The sequence below is a fragment of the Miniopterus natalensis genome, chromosome 15, assembly GCF_054644295.1.
Source record: "Miniopterus natalensis isolate mMinNat1 chromosome 15, mMinNat1.hap1, whole genome shotgun sequence".
Classification (NCBI taxonomy): domain Eukaryota; kingdom Metazoa; phylum Chordata; class Mammalia; order Chiroptera; family Miniopteridae; genus Miniopterus; species Miniopterus natalensis.
The window spans coordinates 24,733,166-24,747,516 of NC_142095.1; the positions used below are offsets into that span (position 1 = coordinate 24,733,166).

At 46.6% G+C, this 14,351-nt stretch overlaps 1 protein-coding gene across 1 annotated transcript in view; it reads left to right on the forward strand.

Annotated features, from left to right (window-relative positions):
* EPHB1 (EPH receptor B1) overlaps positions 1 to 14,351 on the forward strand; it is a 392,210-nt gene that overhangs the window by 307,800 nt on the left and 70,059 nt on the right. Inside the window, exons 6-9 of the mRNA XM_087824947.1 lie at positions 3,084 to 3,208; positions 10,556 to 10,718; positions 13,095 to 13,203; positions 14,059 to 14,123. Coding sequence (XP_087681073.1) covers positions 3,084 to 3,208; positions 10,556 to 10,718; positions 13,095 to 13,203; positions 14,059 to 14,123 — 462 coding nt within the window. The remainder of the gene's footprint in view (positions 1 to 3,083; positions 3,209 to 10,555; positions 10,719 to 13,094; positions 13,204 to 14,058; positions 14,124 to 14,351) is intronic.

Below are 14,351 nucleotides of genomic sequence, written 5' to 3' on the forward strand. Positions count from 1 at the left end.
CAACACAGCATAGGGTGATACTGTTAACATGCAAGTTAGACTACATCACTCCCACGTTTATGACCCTCCCAGGGCTCCCCATCTCACTCAGAATAGAAGCAAAAGTCCTTTTAGTGTCTCTCAGGGTCCTACCCTTTGTGACCTTGTTTTTGTTCCAGTCTCAGTGGCTCTTCACTGAAACACCAGGCTGCTCCCAGATCAGAAGCTTCACCCTGGCCCCAACCTCTCAAATGCTCTTCTCCCAGCCATTCTCCCGGCTCCCCCTGTCCCCTCCTTCAACCCTATTTTCCTGCACCTACTTCTCAAGCAAGGCCTTGCCGACCACGTGGCTTAGAATTGCAACCTTCTTTAGGCCAAGTTCATACACTTTGGTGTTCTATATCCTTTCTTTTCTGCTCCACTTTTTCCCTGTTCTACTTAATATTTTTTACTTACCTTGTGACTGATTGATTTATTATACCTAGTCTCTGAATCCTTCCACTAGAAAATAAGTTCTGCAAGGACAGGAAACTTTATTTCATTCACTATGGAATCTCCAGAACTTAAAATGGAGACTGGCACATGGCTGAAGCTCAATACATCGTTGTTTCATTAATTAATTAATGAACCAGGCATGGTACTAAGTTGGGAGGAAGAGAAGAGGCATTTGATGGTTGAATCAGGATCACAAATTATTACAGTTTAACTAGATCAATAGGCCAAGTTTAACATCATAAAGGTAAAAAGACCCATGTAAATCTCTGTAGTCAAAAGCCAACTCTACAGTCAAAAGATGAGGACCACACCATGGGGAAACCTACAGGTGATATTTGCCTGTGAATTCAGAACTGGGTAGCAGGGACGTGTCTTTGATCCACATGGTCACATTCATAGATGTACAGTACACAGATCATGGTAGATATTAGTTTAACTCTCATCTTTGTTGCTTAAACAGCAGTGGGAGAATTGGGTTCACCTCTGGGCCTCACGCCTACACAGAGATTTAGATAACATGAGCCCCATTTGGAAAACAGCCACCTCAGGTTGGCAGCATATCATGGGAGAAATGTTTATAGCATCTGGCCGCTCTTTTCAGCAGGAAAGACTCAGGGGAGACCTAACTAGTTTCTTGAGCTATCTGACAAGCTATTCTGTGGAAAGGGAACATTCTATATTACTTCAGTTGGCAGAACTGAGACTGGCAGGAAGAAGACAGATTTCAGATAAGGAAGACTGGAAATTGGTGAGAGTTACTCAAGTATGGAGCAGCAGCTTCTAGAGGCAGTGAGCCTCCCATTGCTGGGGACACAACAGGGCCGAGGAGAGACTACCAGATAGGGAAATTATAGGAGGATTTAGGACTGCATGAGTTCAGTCCTTCTTCAGAGAAGACACCAAGATGGGATTAGATGTTCCAGAGATTGAGAAAGGGGGTGGAAGCCAAAGGAGGCTGGAATGAAGGTCTGATCCTTCTAAAGGAGAGAGGGAAGGCAGGAGGATTGGGTAGGTAGAGCCTGAGACTGCGGTGCTGTTACAAGGAAGGGGAGTCTTTGAGTGAAAGTTGCCCATCCAAAGAGTCAGGAATAGGCCTGTCTTAACATCCCAGCCACTCTCAGTCACCGGCTGGGAGCAGCCGTGGGAAGCAGGGCCCTCTGTGAATGTGATGATGGACTGCAGAGCCAGCAGCTGGGGCCGTTAGCCGATTATGCTCCCATAGTGTAGGAGCTCTGAGGGACGCATTTTCACGGCCTCCACAAGGTCTCCAGTGGGAACTGTGCGAAGTCCCAGGCAGACACTGATTTTAATGTCGCCTCACAGCACTCTCCCACTGCTCTCTTTATGGCTCCCGGACTGTGTGCACCTCAGAACAGGTGCTCCCCATGGCCACCCCCTGCCCAGGCCCATCACATGTGGATGCTCCCCGCAGGGCCAGCAAGCGGTGGATGGAGCACGGATGCAGCGCTCCCTCCTCTCCCCCGCCTCCCGGGACCTGGTGGCCATGCTCTGCAGTTCCAGAGGGGAACCTGTTAACTTAAATAGAGGATAGTAAATGTCGGCCAGCCGTGGTTCCCAGAGGAAACCTGTAAAGTGGAGTGTGTGTGAGGAAACGACCTTCATCGTTGCAGAAGGGCCAGGACTCAGCGGAACAGCCCCTGAGCAGGGCGCAGGCCGAAGCCCCATCCATTACCCGCCTCTTCCCCTCAAAAGACAACCCTCATTTTTTATTTCCAGACTGCTTTTATTTCACTTGCGCCGTGTGAAAAATGTTGAATTGGGAAATAAATAACATTATTTCCAAACAGAGATTTCAAACCACTTCACAGATTTTGGAATTATTATCCTGTTTCCAAATGTTTGGTTCGTGTATCGTTTCCTCATTTATATGGGCGAGCTCTTTATTGCAAATGCCCTCGTTTGGAAAACTGACAGAAGCCTGCGAGAACTCTGTTGTTGGTCTGTGTTCATGACTTTTTGAGAGATGCCTCCTCTCTTTCTTTGGAAGTGCAGCAAAATCTTACACGCAGTCTCAGAAAAACATGTTTGCTAGAACATTCCTTTTTATTGCACAGTAATTCTGCACTGGCCAGTTCCCCTCTCTCACCATCCTTCCTTGCCTCCAGGTTCTCTTCCCTGCAACCTCTTTGCTCATTATGGGAAGACTGAGATTCCTTCAACACCTTCTGCTTAAAAACATTCCATTGCTCCTCTTGTCCTGCTGTCTGAAGCCTGGACTTGTCCTTGTTGTCATTCCTTTCCTAATGGGCTCCAGCTTCCCCGGCCCACACTGTTTTTCCATGGTTCCTCCAACCACCTCTTGTTTTGGTGAAGCCTTTCTCTTCCTCACCTAGAAAACATTGTCTGTTCCAGCCCCTGCCCTCACACGTGTTACCCTGTCCTAAATGATCACCTTTCACTCCTTGGTTATCCTAACTCCATTCATTCTGCAACACACAGGGAGCCCTATAGAGCCAGCTCAGTTGATGAGAAAGGAAGGGCAGGGTTCAAACTCAGTGACATTTCTCTCCCTGCTAATCTCTGAAAGATGGCACTTCTCATGTAATTGAGGGTCTGTTTATATGTTCTGTCTCTTCATCTCTCCACAGCCCCTTCCACCGTTCCCATCATGCACCAGGTCAGTGCCACCATGAGGAGCATCACCTTGTCATGGCCACAACCGGAGCAACCCAATGGCATCATCCTGGACTATGAGATCCGGTACTATGAGAAGGTGAGTCAGCTCTGTCTTCAGGTTTGCAAGACCCAGGGCCAGCCACTGCTGCTTGGGTGATGGCCAGCTGAGGGCACAAGGAGACAGATTGGGAGAAATCCTGAGGGAGGTCGTAATCTAATCTGGTGATGGAGACCAAAGGCTCCCTGGGGAAGTTCTCAGGTCTGCTCTGGCAAAAGCCTCCAAAATCTAGGCACTTTCTGTACCAAGTCAAGAGACAACCTTCCAACCCACCACCCTGCTGTCACTTGCAGATGCTACAAAACTGCCAGGGGTCCCCTGAACTTTCTGAAGATTTTGTGGTTTTGTAGACCAGTGTTTTTCAAAGGTTTTGATAAGGCACGTCCAATATAAGATTGTTTACTTATAAACCATATGCATATACTACTGCACTAATATATTTACGGAACTTAAAAATATTTCAATGGAAACTTAAAAGAATGAGGTAGAAATTAATAGAAATAAAATCTTATATATTATCTTCCTTGATTAACTTTTAGCGGCAGCTTCTGGGGGCTACAGCAAGAAGCTTTCCCTTTCTTCCTTTGCTGCCAAGAAAGGGAAACAGTGCCCTGCAGAGTTGTCCCTGCTCTGTCTCTGGGAGAAGTAGGGACTTCTTCCCACTATGGTGAAATGTAGCATTTGCAAACTCCCAGGAAAATACAGTTTTCTATACTGACCCAGCACATTACATGTAAAAATGCCAGATTCATTCATTTATTTGTTCAGCAAGTATTTATTGAGTGCCTGCAATTTAACAGGTACTATTTTAGGATATATTAGTGATGAGAAAAAAAGATTCCTTTCCTCAAGGGTCTTACTTTCCAGTAAAAGAGACAGACAATGAAAAATGAGCGTAATAACTAAGGAAATCATATAATATGTTAGAAAATGAGTATTGTAAAAGGGAAAAGAACAGTAAGGTAAATGGGATCAGAAGGGTCAGATTTGGGGGAGGAGTCAGTTGCAAACATAAATGGAATGCTAAATGTAGGCCTCTTGGAGAAGGTAAGTTCTAAATAAAGGTCTGAAGGAGGTAAGGGTGTTGTGAAGCAGGTATCTCAGAGATAGAGAGCTTGTGCAAAGGCCCTGAGGCAAGATCACAACTGGAGATTCAAGGAGCAGGAAAGGAGACCAGTATGAGTGGAGTGATGCAGGCAATGGTGAACTAGTAGGAGAGAGAGGTAATAAGGAAGTTGATAATAGTGGGTCTTAAGAACTTGAGCTTTCCCACAAAATAAGGCGGGGATCCATAGCAGGGTTAGAAGCAGAGGAGAGACAAAATCTGAAAGGATCCTTTAGGCTGTTCTGTTGAAAATAGACCTACTATATTGCAATCATCTAAGACAAGAATGATGGTGGCTTGAATTAGAGTGGAAGCAGAAAGCTGATGAAACATAGTCAATTTCCAGATACACAAACTAAAGGCAGAACCAGTAGGATTTCCAACAGGTTGGATTTTGGATATGGGAGGTTTTAGCTGACCCTCTAGAAGGATGTAACCACCATTGACTGAGGAGGGGATCGCTGTGGGTAGTACATGTTTGGTATGAAGGAAGGGACAGAAGTTTAGCTCTATGTCTAAAATGCCTTTGAAGTAGTCACGGGGAGATGTGGAGTAGGCAGTTAGATGTACAGGCCTGGAGTTCAGGAGAGAGGGCCAGGTTAGAGATGTCCATTTGGAAGTTGTCAGTATATAGATATGTGACAGCCCTGAGCCTGGGTGAGATTATCCAGTGGGTGAATGGAAACAAGAAATAGATCAAGGATGGAGACCTCCAGCCCTCTAGCATTGGACAGGGGGACGCAGCAGCACTGCGAAGCAGGAGCCCTAGCTTCCAGTGCCTTTCCTAACCAACCAGCCATGCAGCTGTTGTCAAATTATTCAACCACCCTAGGTGACCGTTTTCACATTTATAAAGTGCTAGCAATTTACCTCCCTGAAAGTGGAGGGCCAGATGGATCACCAATCTAGTCTGTGTGGAGGGATGCCCTTCAGCCATTAGAGCTGAGCTTACAAAGCAAGGTGAGGATCAGGCAGCATTCTACTCATTTAGAGAATATTGGGCTATGTGAACAGTTCATTCAGAAAATTCAGTGAATCAGGGGTAATTTAAACCATCTGGATTCATAAGCAACTGTTATATTCATTCAGCTTTGAATTTGGGGTCCTTATTTGCTAGATATTTTTAACAGTTAATAAAGTAAATGTTGACTTTCCAAAATGTTTTGGACCAATCTGTTTGGACCAGTTGACCACGTGACCTCATTTTGTCACCAAAGTTGACCTAACAGTTCAACAGAGTATCACGTGTGGCCAGTATATGGTATGATGTCAGAGTCGCCAGTAAGGTTCCACCCAACCCCCCTTCCCACACACACATGAACTTGAGCCTTGTAGCTTATCTCAGAAAAAAAAAAAAAAAAATTTCACCTTAGTGCGCCCTTTTGAGTGCCAGGGCCTTCATAAATATCTCCTTTCTCCCTCACAACTCAGTGTAGTAACTATTAGTATCATTGATATGAGTAAAGAAACCCATTGTACAGAGTTTTTTAAAACAAAACCAAACAAAACTCATCCATGGTCATACAGCTAGGAAATGAGCCTGTAGCCTAAGTTCTTTGTCCTGGAGCAAGTGGCCTTGCTGGGAAGGGGCTGAATGCATGGGAGACCACCAGCCCTCCTCCTCTTCTTCTGTGCCAGGGGCTGTCACCCTTGGAAAAGGGGTGAAGGGATGAATGACAAGCTCAGAATTGAAGCCATCGCGCCTATGTCCCTTGGCTCCTTACTTCCTCACCACTGCTCCTCCACTGCCTTTCCCTCTACATGCAAGCCTCTCCCTTGAAAAACAGTACTTAACCTTCACTTCTGATGTCTTGAAGGAAGCTTATTCTCCCATTTCAGGCCACGTCCCTACTTCTCAGTAATTTATACTAATTATTAACAGACAGACATGCACAGCAGCTCAATGCCTGAGGCAGCTTCCACACCTCATTGAAGCATATTATTGTCCCTACTCCAGAGAATAAAATGCTTTCCTTGGGAACACAAAAGATTCTTTGCCAAAGCATTGATTACTATAGAACTTATGAAGTGCTTGATTATAAAGTTGTTACAGTGCCTTAGCAATTTCCAATATGACTTAAGAAAATACATTACCCTGTGAGGGTATTTTGAATTTACCACAATGAAAATAATTCATCTTTATTGGGTGCCCATTATGTGTCAGATTTTCACAGATATATTAGTTTTGACCTTTAAAAAAAAGATTCTTGAAAGCCAGGTATAGCCACTTTATAGATAAACAGAACTAAGTCACAGAAAGGTTAAATGACTAACCATGACCACACAGATCACAGCCAGAGAGTCTCAGAACCCGAGATATAAGCATTTCTATTACATTTTAATGTATTTCTAAGCTCAGCATAGAACTGGATGCAATCATGTTGATGCTGGGGATCTCAAAATTAGTGTGGCCTCTGAAATAAGAGATTGTATCTTAATTTTAAATCCAAATGCTTGTAACCAGAATTATTTGCCTATTTGCTCCACACTGCCATGGAATCCTGGTCTTTAGAAGATACAAACACAAATAGAACTCGATCCATTAGATGTCCTGGATTTAATCACCAAAAAAACACACACAAAAAAAACCGGAAACAAACCCACTGGGCCACTTCTTCTAAATCAGGAGTCAGTAAAATTCTACTGCAAAGGTAGTAAATATTTTAGGCTCACGAGCCATAGAGCCTCTATCCCAACTACTCAACTTTGCCTTTGTAGCAGGAAAGCAGTCCCAGGGAATAAAATGTCAGTAGATGCGCGTGGCTGGATTCTACTAAAACTTCATTTACAAGAACAAGTAGCTGGCCATGGGCTGCAGTTTTCCAGCCCCTGAAAGCCCTCCCTGGCTCTCCTGCCCCACATCACCCTCTTGGTTTGTGCTCACGACACCGTCCAATTTCAGCTCTGTGAATGGAATCAGTGAGGCTTTCGCGTCTTCCAACAGCTCATTAATAGAGAGCTCAGAAGCCATCGAGCTGATGACACTCCCAGAGGCTCTCCCATGTTCATCTCTGTCCCCATTTTAATATATTTCCATTCATCATTCTCTCTCATTTACTGTCTTGTAGTGCTTTTCACTCCCGGTGGCAGCTCTTGTAGGAAACCATGGGAGAAGCAGCCCCGTCTGCTCTCGGCTGTCTCAGTGATGAAGCGTTCAGACGTTTACTCGCTTTCCCTATTAACTGTCTAGGCTAGAATGCGTTGGTTTAGGCCTTTGGGAATTTCTACCCTTCAGATTTTAGGATCATTTTCTCATAGAAACTCTTTCAGGCCATAGCGATGTCTTGTGCTCAGTAGATTGTTTCAGATAACTGGTCTGAAGTCGCTGTTTGTTCATTCATTCAGCACTGAGTGGTTGAGCACCCGGGGGTGCCAGCCTGTGCCAAATGCTGGGGATGGAGAAATAAGGGAGATGTGGTCTCCTTCTAACAGCCACAGCCTCTGTCTTCACATACTTATAAAATCAGTCATAAGCAACCAAAAAAAAAAAAAAAAAGCAACTTTGCCCTTCACCTTAAGTCATTTGCCTGAAGTTGATTAATGGTTTTGAAGAGAACAAAGACTGATACTGAGTTTAATCACTGAACTTCTTGAACGTATGGACTGTAAATGATAATGGGTTAATGTTTTTCCCTCAAAATTCAAATGCCAGTAGACTAAAACACGTTTTTCAGTAAAAGAGCTGCCCAGTCAATGCTTATTTCAAGCAGTGCATACTTCCATAGTTTCCAGTAAAACCAGAGAATTTAGGAAGCCACCTGGACTTTGTAACAATGGGATTTTGTCCTAACTTGCAAGGTGAGAGGATTTTCATAGTTTCAGATCTCAGATCTCTAGCGTGTCGACAGATAGTAATGACCAAAAATCTTGACTAAATCCCTTTGCAGTGGATAGCCTTCTTTCTGCTGGATCCCTGATTGGTGGTGGTGGTAGAGAATCCGCCTGCTTTTTAAATAGATCACATGATAAATGGGTAGCCCTTCCCCAAGCAGTCTCTCCCAGATGCCAGTGGATGGGCCCTCCATTAGGGTGCACATGGGCCTCTTTGTAACTTTCACCTGCCTATCGAAGCTAGCCTCTGACCTGTGGTCCCTTTCAGCTGCTTCCAAAGCACCCATCACCGCCTCCTGTGCCACCCACACTGCAGATATGCCCACTCACTTGCAGGCTCCTGAACTCCCTTAAGCTTTGCTTTTGTATGCTTTATTCTGTTCTCATGGGATATTCTATTCAGTACCCACTTCCCACACTCATCCATGTGGCTAATTTCCTTTACCTTTCAGAACTCAACTCACGTCACTCTTCTCTGAGCCTCTCCCAACTTCCTTGTCATCTGGGCTGAGTGACCCTTCTGCTGTTCTCCCACAACTCCTTAAGCTGCCCTCTGCCAGGGCACTCAGTCAACACTGTTGCCATCATCTGTCTGTGTTCTGGTCCACGCCACAAAATGTTGTGTCCGCAGAGGAGAGGACCGTGACTTGGTACCTGCAGCCTGTGTGTGGCACTCAGCCTGTGTATGGCACTCAGTGTGTCATAACTGTGACTGCCTGGTCAAATGAATGAATGAATGAACACACATCAGGCCGTCCTTGCCTTTGCAAAATAGACTTTTACAAATTTCAGGACAAAGATAATTTCTTATCATTATGCTGTATTTTTCTGTGCTGGCTCAGTTCCCCAAGTTTTATCTGTCACTGGACTGAGGACGTGGCTTAGAGACCTCTCGTCATCAGCTTTCTCCTCATTTGTCACTCTCCCTTGAGAACTGTTATGCCTAGAACTTGTCACAGTACCTCAGGCCTGCACAGGGGACTTCAGGTGCTCCCTACCAGGGGCTCGAGCTCTTCATTTTCACTGATGTCCCCATTTTGCTCTAAGATTCATGGTGCGGACAGGAACAAGCCCAGACTCTAAACTCTTGCTCCTGCACACTTGGATCTCCATGATGCTCGTCTGGAAATGATGACAGCAGGCTGGTGTATCCAAGTTGTTGAGAGTGATCTGTAATGATGAAGGACAGCAATGAGGAAAGTTTGTGGCTGGAGTAGTAAGGGAAGCCCTCCTAGAAGAGGCGGCCTTGGGAGGTGTAGGCTTAAGGGATCTGGAGGGCATAGGGGTGCCCTGGACAGAAGAGTTTCAAGCTGGGAAAACAGCCTAATCAAAGGCCCTGTGGCCAGGGTGTGGTCCTTGGAGGGGCAGCAAGGTGGCAATTTAGGGGCATGTGAGGGATTGGAACTTAGTTCATTACGAGGGGTTTGTACGCCCAGATTTAGAAGGTGCTTTTTGTTTTTGTTTTTTTGCTGATAATAGTTTTAGGGAAGGTAAGAGATCTTTTTTAGGAAAGAAATTTAGATTTGGTGGGAAAGGAAGAGCAGAAAAGATGGGAGGCTACAAAATCCAGGCACAAATCAAATGTTGCATAAGATCAGCAGCTAAGAGAGGAAGCAAGTTGCGATGGGTAGAGGAGCCAGAAGGACAAGAAACACAAGCAACATCTGTGCAAACCAGAGGGCACACGTACAGATACCAGGAGCTGTGACGGATAGGACAGAAGGATTTGGAGAGAATGACAGACAGGAGGGCCGGACTGACCCCTAAATAGGTAGGAGGTGTGAGAACACAGGGCCTGCTGTCCAAGGAGAAGGGACATGCATTCCCTGGAAGATGGTGGAGGGGGAACTGGAATGGGGACCTACCCAGACAGACACAAGTCAAGGTCAAGGCGGAAGCAGGTGTGGGAGGTACTCCAGCCTGGTCTCAGCCTCTTCAGCAGAATGGAAGTACTCGAGGGAGCTGACAGGGTGATCTAGTACAGCCATTGTGAGGAGTGATTAGGGAGATCCTCAGTGAGGAGACGAAAGAACACATCTCAGCAGAAGCAAGGCAGGCATAGGGCGGCCAGTCTGCCCAGGGCGCTTCTGCTGAGGTCAGAGACTGAACAGGGTTTCACAAAGATGGATGTGCTTTGTTATTCTACCTCTGAACCCTGGATGGGGGAGGAGTAGAAGATGACCATGAGTCCTCCGGCCAGGCCCTGAGGGCTCAGTTTTTGCTTACTCTCTTCAGAGTGTAGCCACTCCATGGTCCAGTGCCAATTCTTTGTTCCCTCAGTCCAGGACAGTCTGTCCCCATTCAGAGGGATGGCCTGGGGCTGGCCAGAACTTCTAGCGGATCAGCAAAACCAAGAAGTGATGGAACATGGGTGCTCCAGGGTGGAGCAGGCTGGGGGTGCAGCACTCAGGAGGGGGGGGTCGCTGAACACTCCCCTTGCTCTTTTTCAGGAGCACAATGAGTTCAACTCTTCCATGGCCAGGAGCCAGACCAACACAGCGCGAATCGACGGCCTGCGGCCAGGCATGGTGTATGTGGTGCAGGTTCGAGCCCGCACTGTGGCTGGCTATGGCAAATTCAGCGGCAAGATGTGCTTCCAGACTCTCACAGACGGTAAGGGGTGGGCTAGCGACCTGGGCACAGGGAGGGCAGTCTTGGTAGGAGAAAAAACCCAGCCCCAAAGAAGTTGCACTTGCAGCCAAGAGGCCAACCTCTAACTGGATTCCAGTGGAATTCCCTTGGAAGGGTTTGCCTTCCCATACGGCTGTATAGGGAGACATCTGTCTGAAGTCCAGCCTGCTTCTGTCCAACATCTGATGAATTCGCCTTTGAAGGGTCTCTGAACATCATTCAGAGAGGTCACTGTGGGTTGTCCCCCCTGTGCACAGCAGACCCACCCATCCCTCACCTGGTTGATGTGCCCTCCAGCCTTTGGGTCGGGGCCCGGATGCCTACTGCTTCACCATTACTCCAACTTCACTCTGTTCTTAGGGGCTGGGAACTGAGCTCACAGCCTCATAAGCCAAGGTCTCCAGGAAGGAAGCAGGGAGACAGAATTTCAGGTGTGGCGGTCCTATGAACCTAACATCTCAGAATATGTGGAGCAGCTTCCTATCTGACCCCAGGAGGTCCTGCTCAGGTGTCTGGCCACTGTTTTCCAAATGGTCCCAAGGCCAGAAAGTCTATGACCAAAAATATTTCCATCTTTGGGCTTTGTTAGTTCTCTGTCATGACAATTTCCCCCACTCCTCTGAGACCACTCCCTTTGACACTTATGAAAGTGAGATCTCCCTGTAGCTTGAGCAGTGAGCCTGGGTGTGTCTGCTTGGCTGTGTTCACTCACTGTTTTCCTTAGCCAGCCATTTACAATAGTGTATATATTCATTTATCTATATATTATCTCCTTATCTATCTACATTTATTTATTCATTTATGAGCTATTTATTTCCTGATAGTTTTCCAAACGTCAGTCTATTCCCAAGCTCCCAAATCGAAAGCCTTTAATTTTTCCTCTGTTACTTAAATTCTATAGAAATCAGGCTGCCCTTACATAACATTTTATTCTAGGCCAGCACTCGTACTCTTCAACTAGGCACTTGACAGGGCTTAAGGCTTTCTAATGACATATTATATTTTTGACAATTTAAAAATTCACCAGAAAGATTTAAAAATCAGATGATCTCATATAAAAATCATAATATTAATTTTCCTGGGAACAGTGGTAAGAGGAGCCAGTGCCAGTGGGCATTCCTGGGTGAAGCATTGCTGCCCCTTGGGTGCCCACCACTTCCCAGTCATGTGTTCCTGGGTGCTCTGGTGATGGCTGTCTGGCGCCTGTAGGATTGGACTTTGTAACCCATTTGAGTTTATTTTAGCTGAATTTTCAGTCATATTTTAAGGATGGTGAGATGGGGTGGGAAGACGAGCCAGTTCATTCAGATTAATAATGCTGCTGGTGTGAAAAGAACATGGGCTGTCTTCTTTTCCTTAAGGACTCTGTCCCCCTCTTTGCACCTCACTTACCATCTAGATTTATGGGCACTTGGGCATCAGGATATACACAGGATTAAAAGCCCAAAACTCAAAATGATCTGAGCACCGGTCTCTTGGCAATTCTGCTAGACAAATCAAGAAGTAACAGATTTCTCCCAAGAAGGCTATTCCTTTTACATTGGCAGTTAAGTTTTGTAAACCCAAGAGGGGCTGGATATAAGAGAGTTCTGGTAAGTGGCCAAATTCAGGAGTATTAATCTTAATGACTGAGGTTCGCACATCGGTAGTAATTACGCTCACGGAGGCTTCCAGGCCCCACAGGCAGCACAGAGGTGAGTCTGAAGGTTGATCACAGACGGGTCATTGGGGCAGGAAGACCTGTGGGAAGGTCACATTGTTTTATGAAGTTTTTAATGTATAAAAACATTGTTATGAGCTCCTCACTACAGTTACTTGCATTTTTTTGGCCACATTAATTTTTTAAAAGCATGCATGATACAAAAAGCTCTCAACAGAGGGAAACCGAAACTCTACCTTCAGTGTTTTAAATTGATTTCTAGAGAGTAGGAGGTTTTGAGAACAACGTCCTTGACTTTAGCAGCCTCTGTCTCTACCCACAGAGCTGAACGCTGGTTCTCAAACACTGGGGAGCATAAGAATCACCTGAATGTTTGATAAACATGCAGATACCCTGCTCCTCACCCAGAGGTTCTGCGATCTGAGTAGGGGCCCAGAAATAGGCATATTTAAAACTTGGGCTTAGGAGATTCTGATGCAGGGCACGGGGAACCTCAGTTCAAGCAGTACTGTTATTAGGGTTGTCAGATAAAACACAGGACAGACAGTTAAATTTGAGGTGCAGATAAACAATGCATGCTGTTTGGGGCATACTTATATACTTACCTTATACATATATGGTGTCTTTGGATCATACATGGAGTACCAACTGTATGCAAAGAGCATACGGGAGGGTTCTAATGCCTCTTTCTTGCCTAGATGATTACAAGTCTGAGCTGAGGGAGCAGCTGCCCCTGATTGCTGGCTCTGCGGCAGCCGGGGTTGTGTTTGTCGTGTCCTTGGTGGCCATCTCCATCGTCTGTAGCAGGTAGGATCTCCACTCCTGCCCCTTACTGCTCTCCTTAGACCCAGGAAACCCCACATTCGGATCTCTCCCAGGTCATTCAGACTGGACGGGGCCTGACCATTCACAGACACACCTCCACTCTCCCGCTCATCACTCCATCACATCCACGGTCAGCCTAGATTCTCCAGATTATTTTCTCTGTGCCTAGGATAAAATCCTCTGGAAGAACTGTGCAAAGCTAGGAATAAACAGCATCCATCCTCAAGCTTCATTTTAGACAAGACTCTTAGCGCCCCTTGCACACGACAGTTTTTCGGAGTGACAGTTATAAAATTGCATTTGACCCACTGGAGCATCCCAGCCTGTGCCGCAGCCCATCGTCTGGTTAGAGAGCCAAAGGCCTCTGCAGAGGGCATAAGGCAGCAGGCAGGAGGGGAGCTGCAGAGGAATAAAGGAACTCCAAGTTCCGCAGAAGGGCTGGCCCTGAACACCGTGTGAATTTTTAATACTATTGCTACTGCCTTCGGTGGTTAGCCCAGATTCTGCTGTGCAGAAGCCTGTGGTTGCCCCCCCGCCAAGCAGTGCCGCAGTGCAGCCAGAGCACTAACAGGCATCCTCAGGAGCCTCTGCCCCGAGCTCTGAAGGGGACCCACAGCCCTGCCTGGCCTCTGAAAGACCTAGACTTGAAAACAGACCCATCTGTCCATAGTGGTGGTCAAGCTAGAGCACTGGTCCACAACTAGAGCTATGCCTACAGTGAGAGTCGCAGTTCCCCATCCCAGGACATGCCTGGGTGAGCCCCCACCAGGACAGGAAGCCTGGGAGGAGGTCCCTGAAGCAAAGAGTCTCAAGAGCTCCTCTTCCTTGTGTTCACAGGAAACGGGCTTACAGCAAAGAGGCTGTGTACAGTGACAAGCTCCAGCATTACAGCACCGGCCGAGGTGAGTCAAAAGCAGACACCCACTGATCCTTGGAGAACCACTGAGTGGAACAGGCAAGTGCTTGGAGAGCTCCCTATAGCAGACTGGCTGGTCCCCACCCAGCCCTCTTCCCACCGCCAGCGGCCCAGCACCACCTTTCTTTGCAGGTCCTCAGGGACCACAGGCTGCCGCTCCATCGGCTCTCTGCCCATTGTGGGCACTCATTGGATGCCTGGCAAGTAGATTATC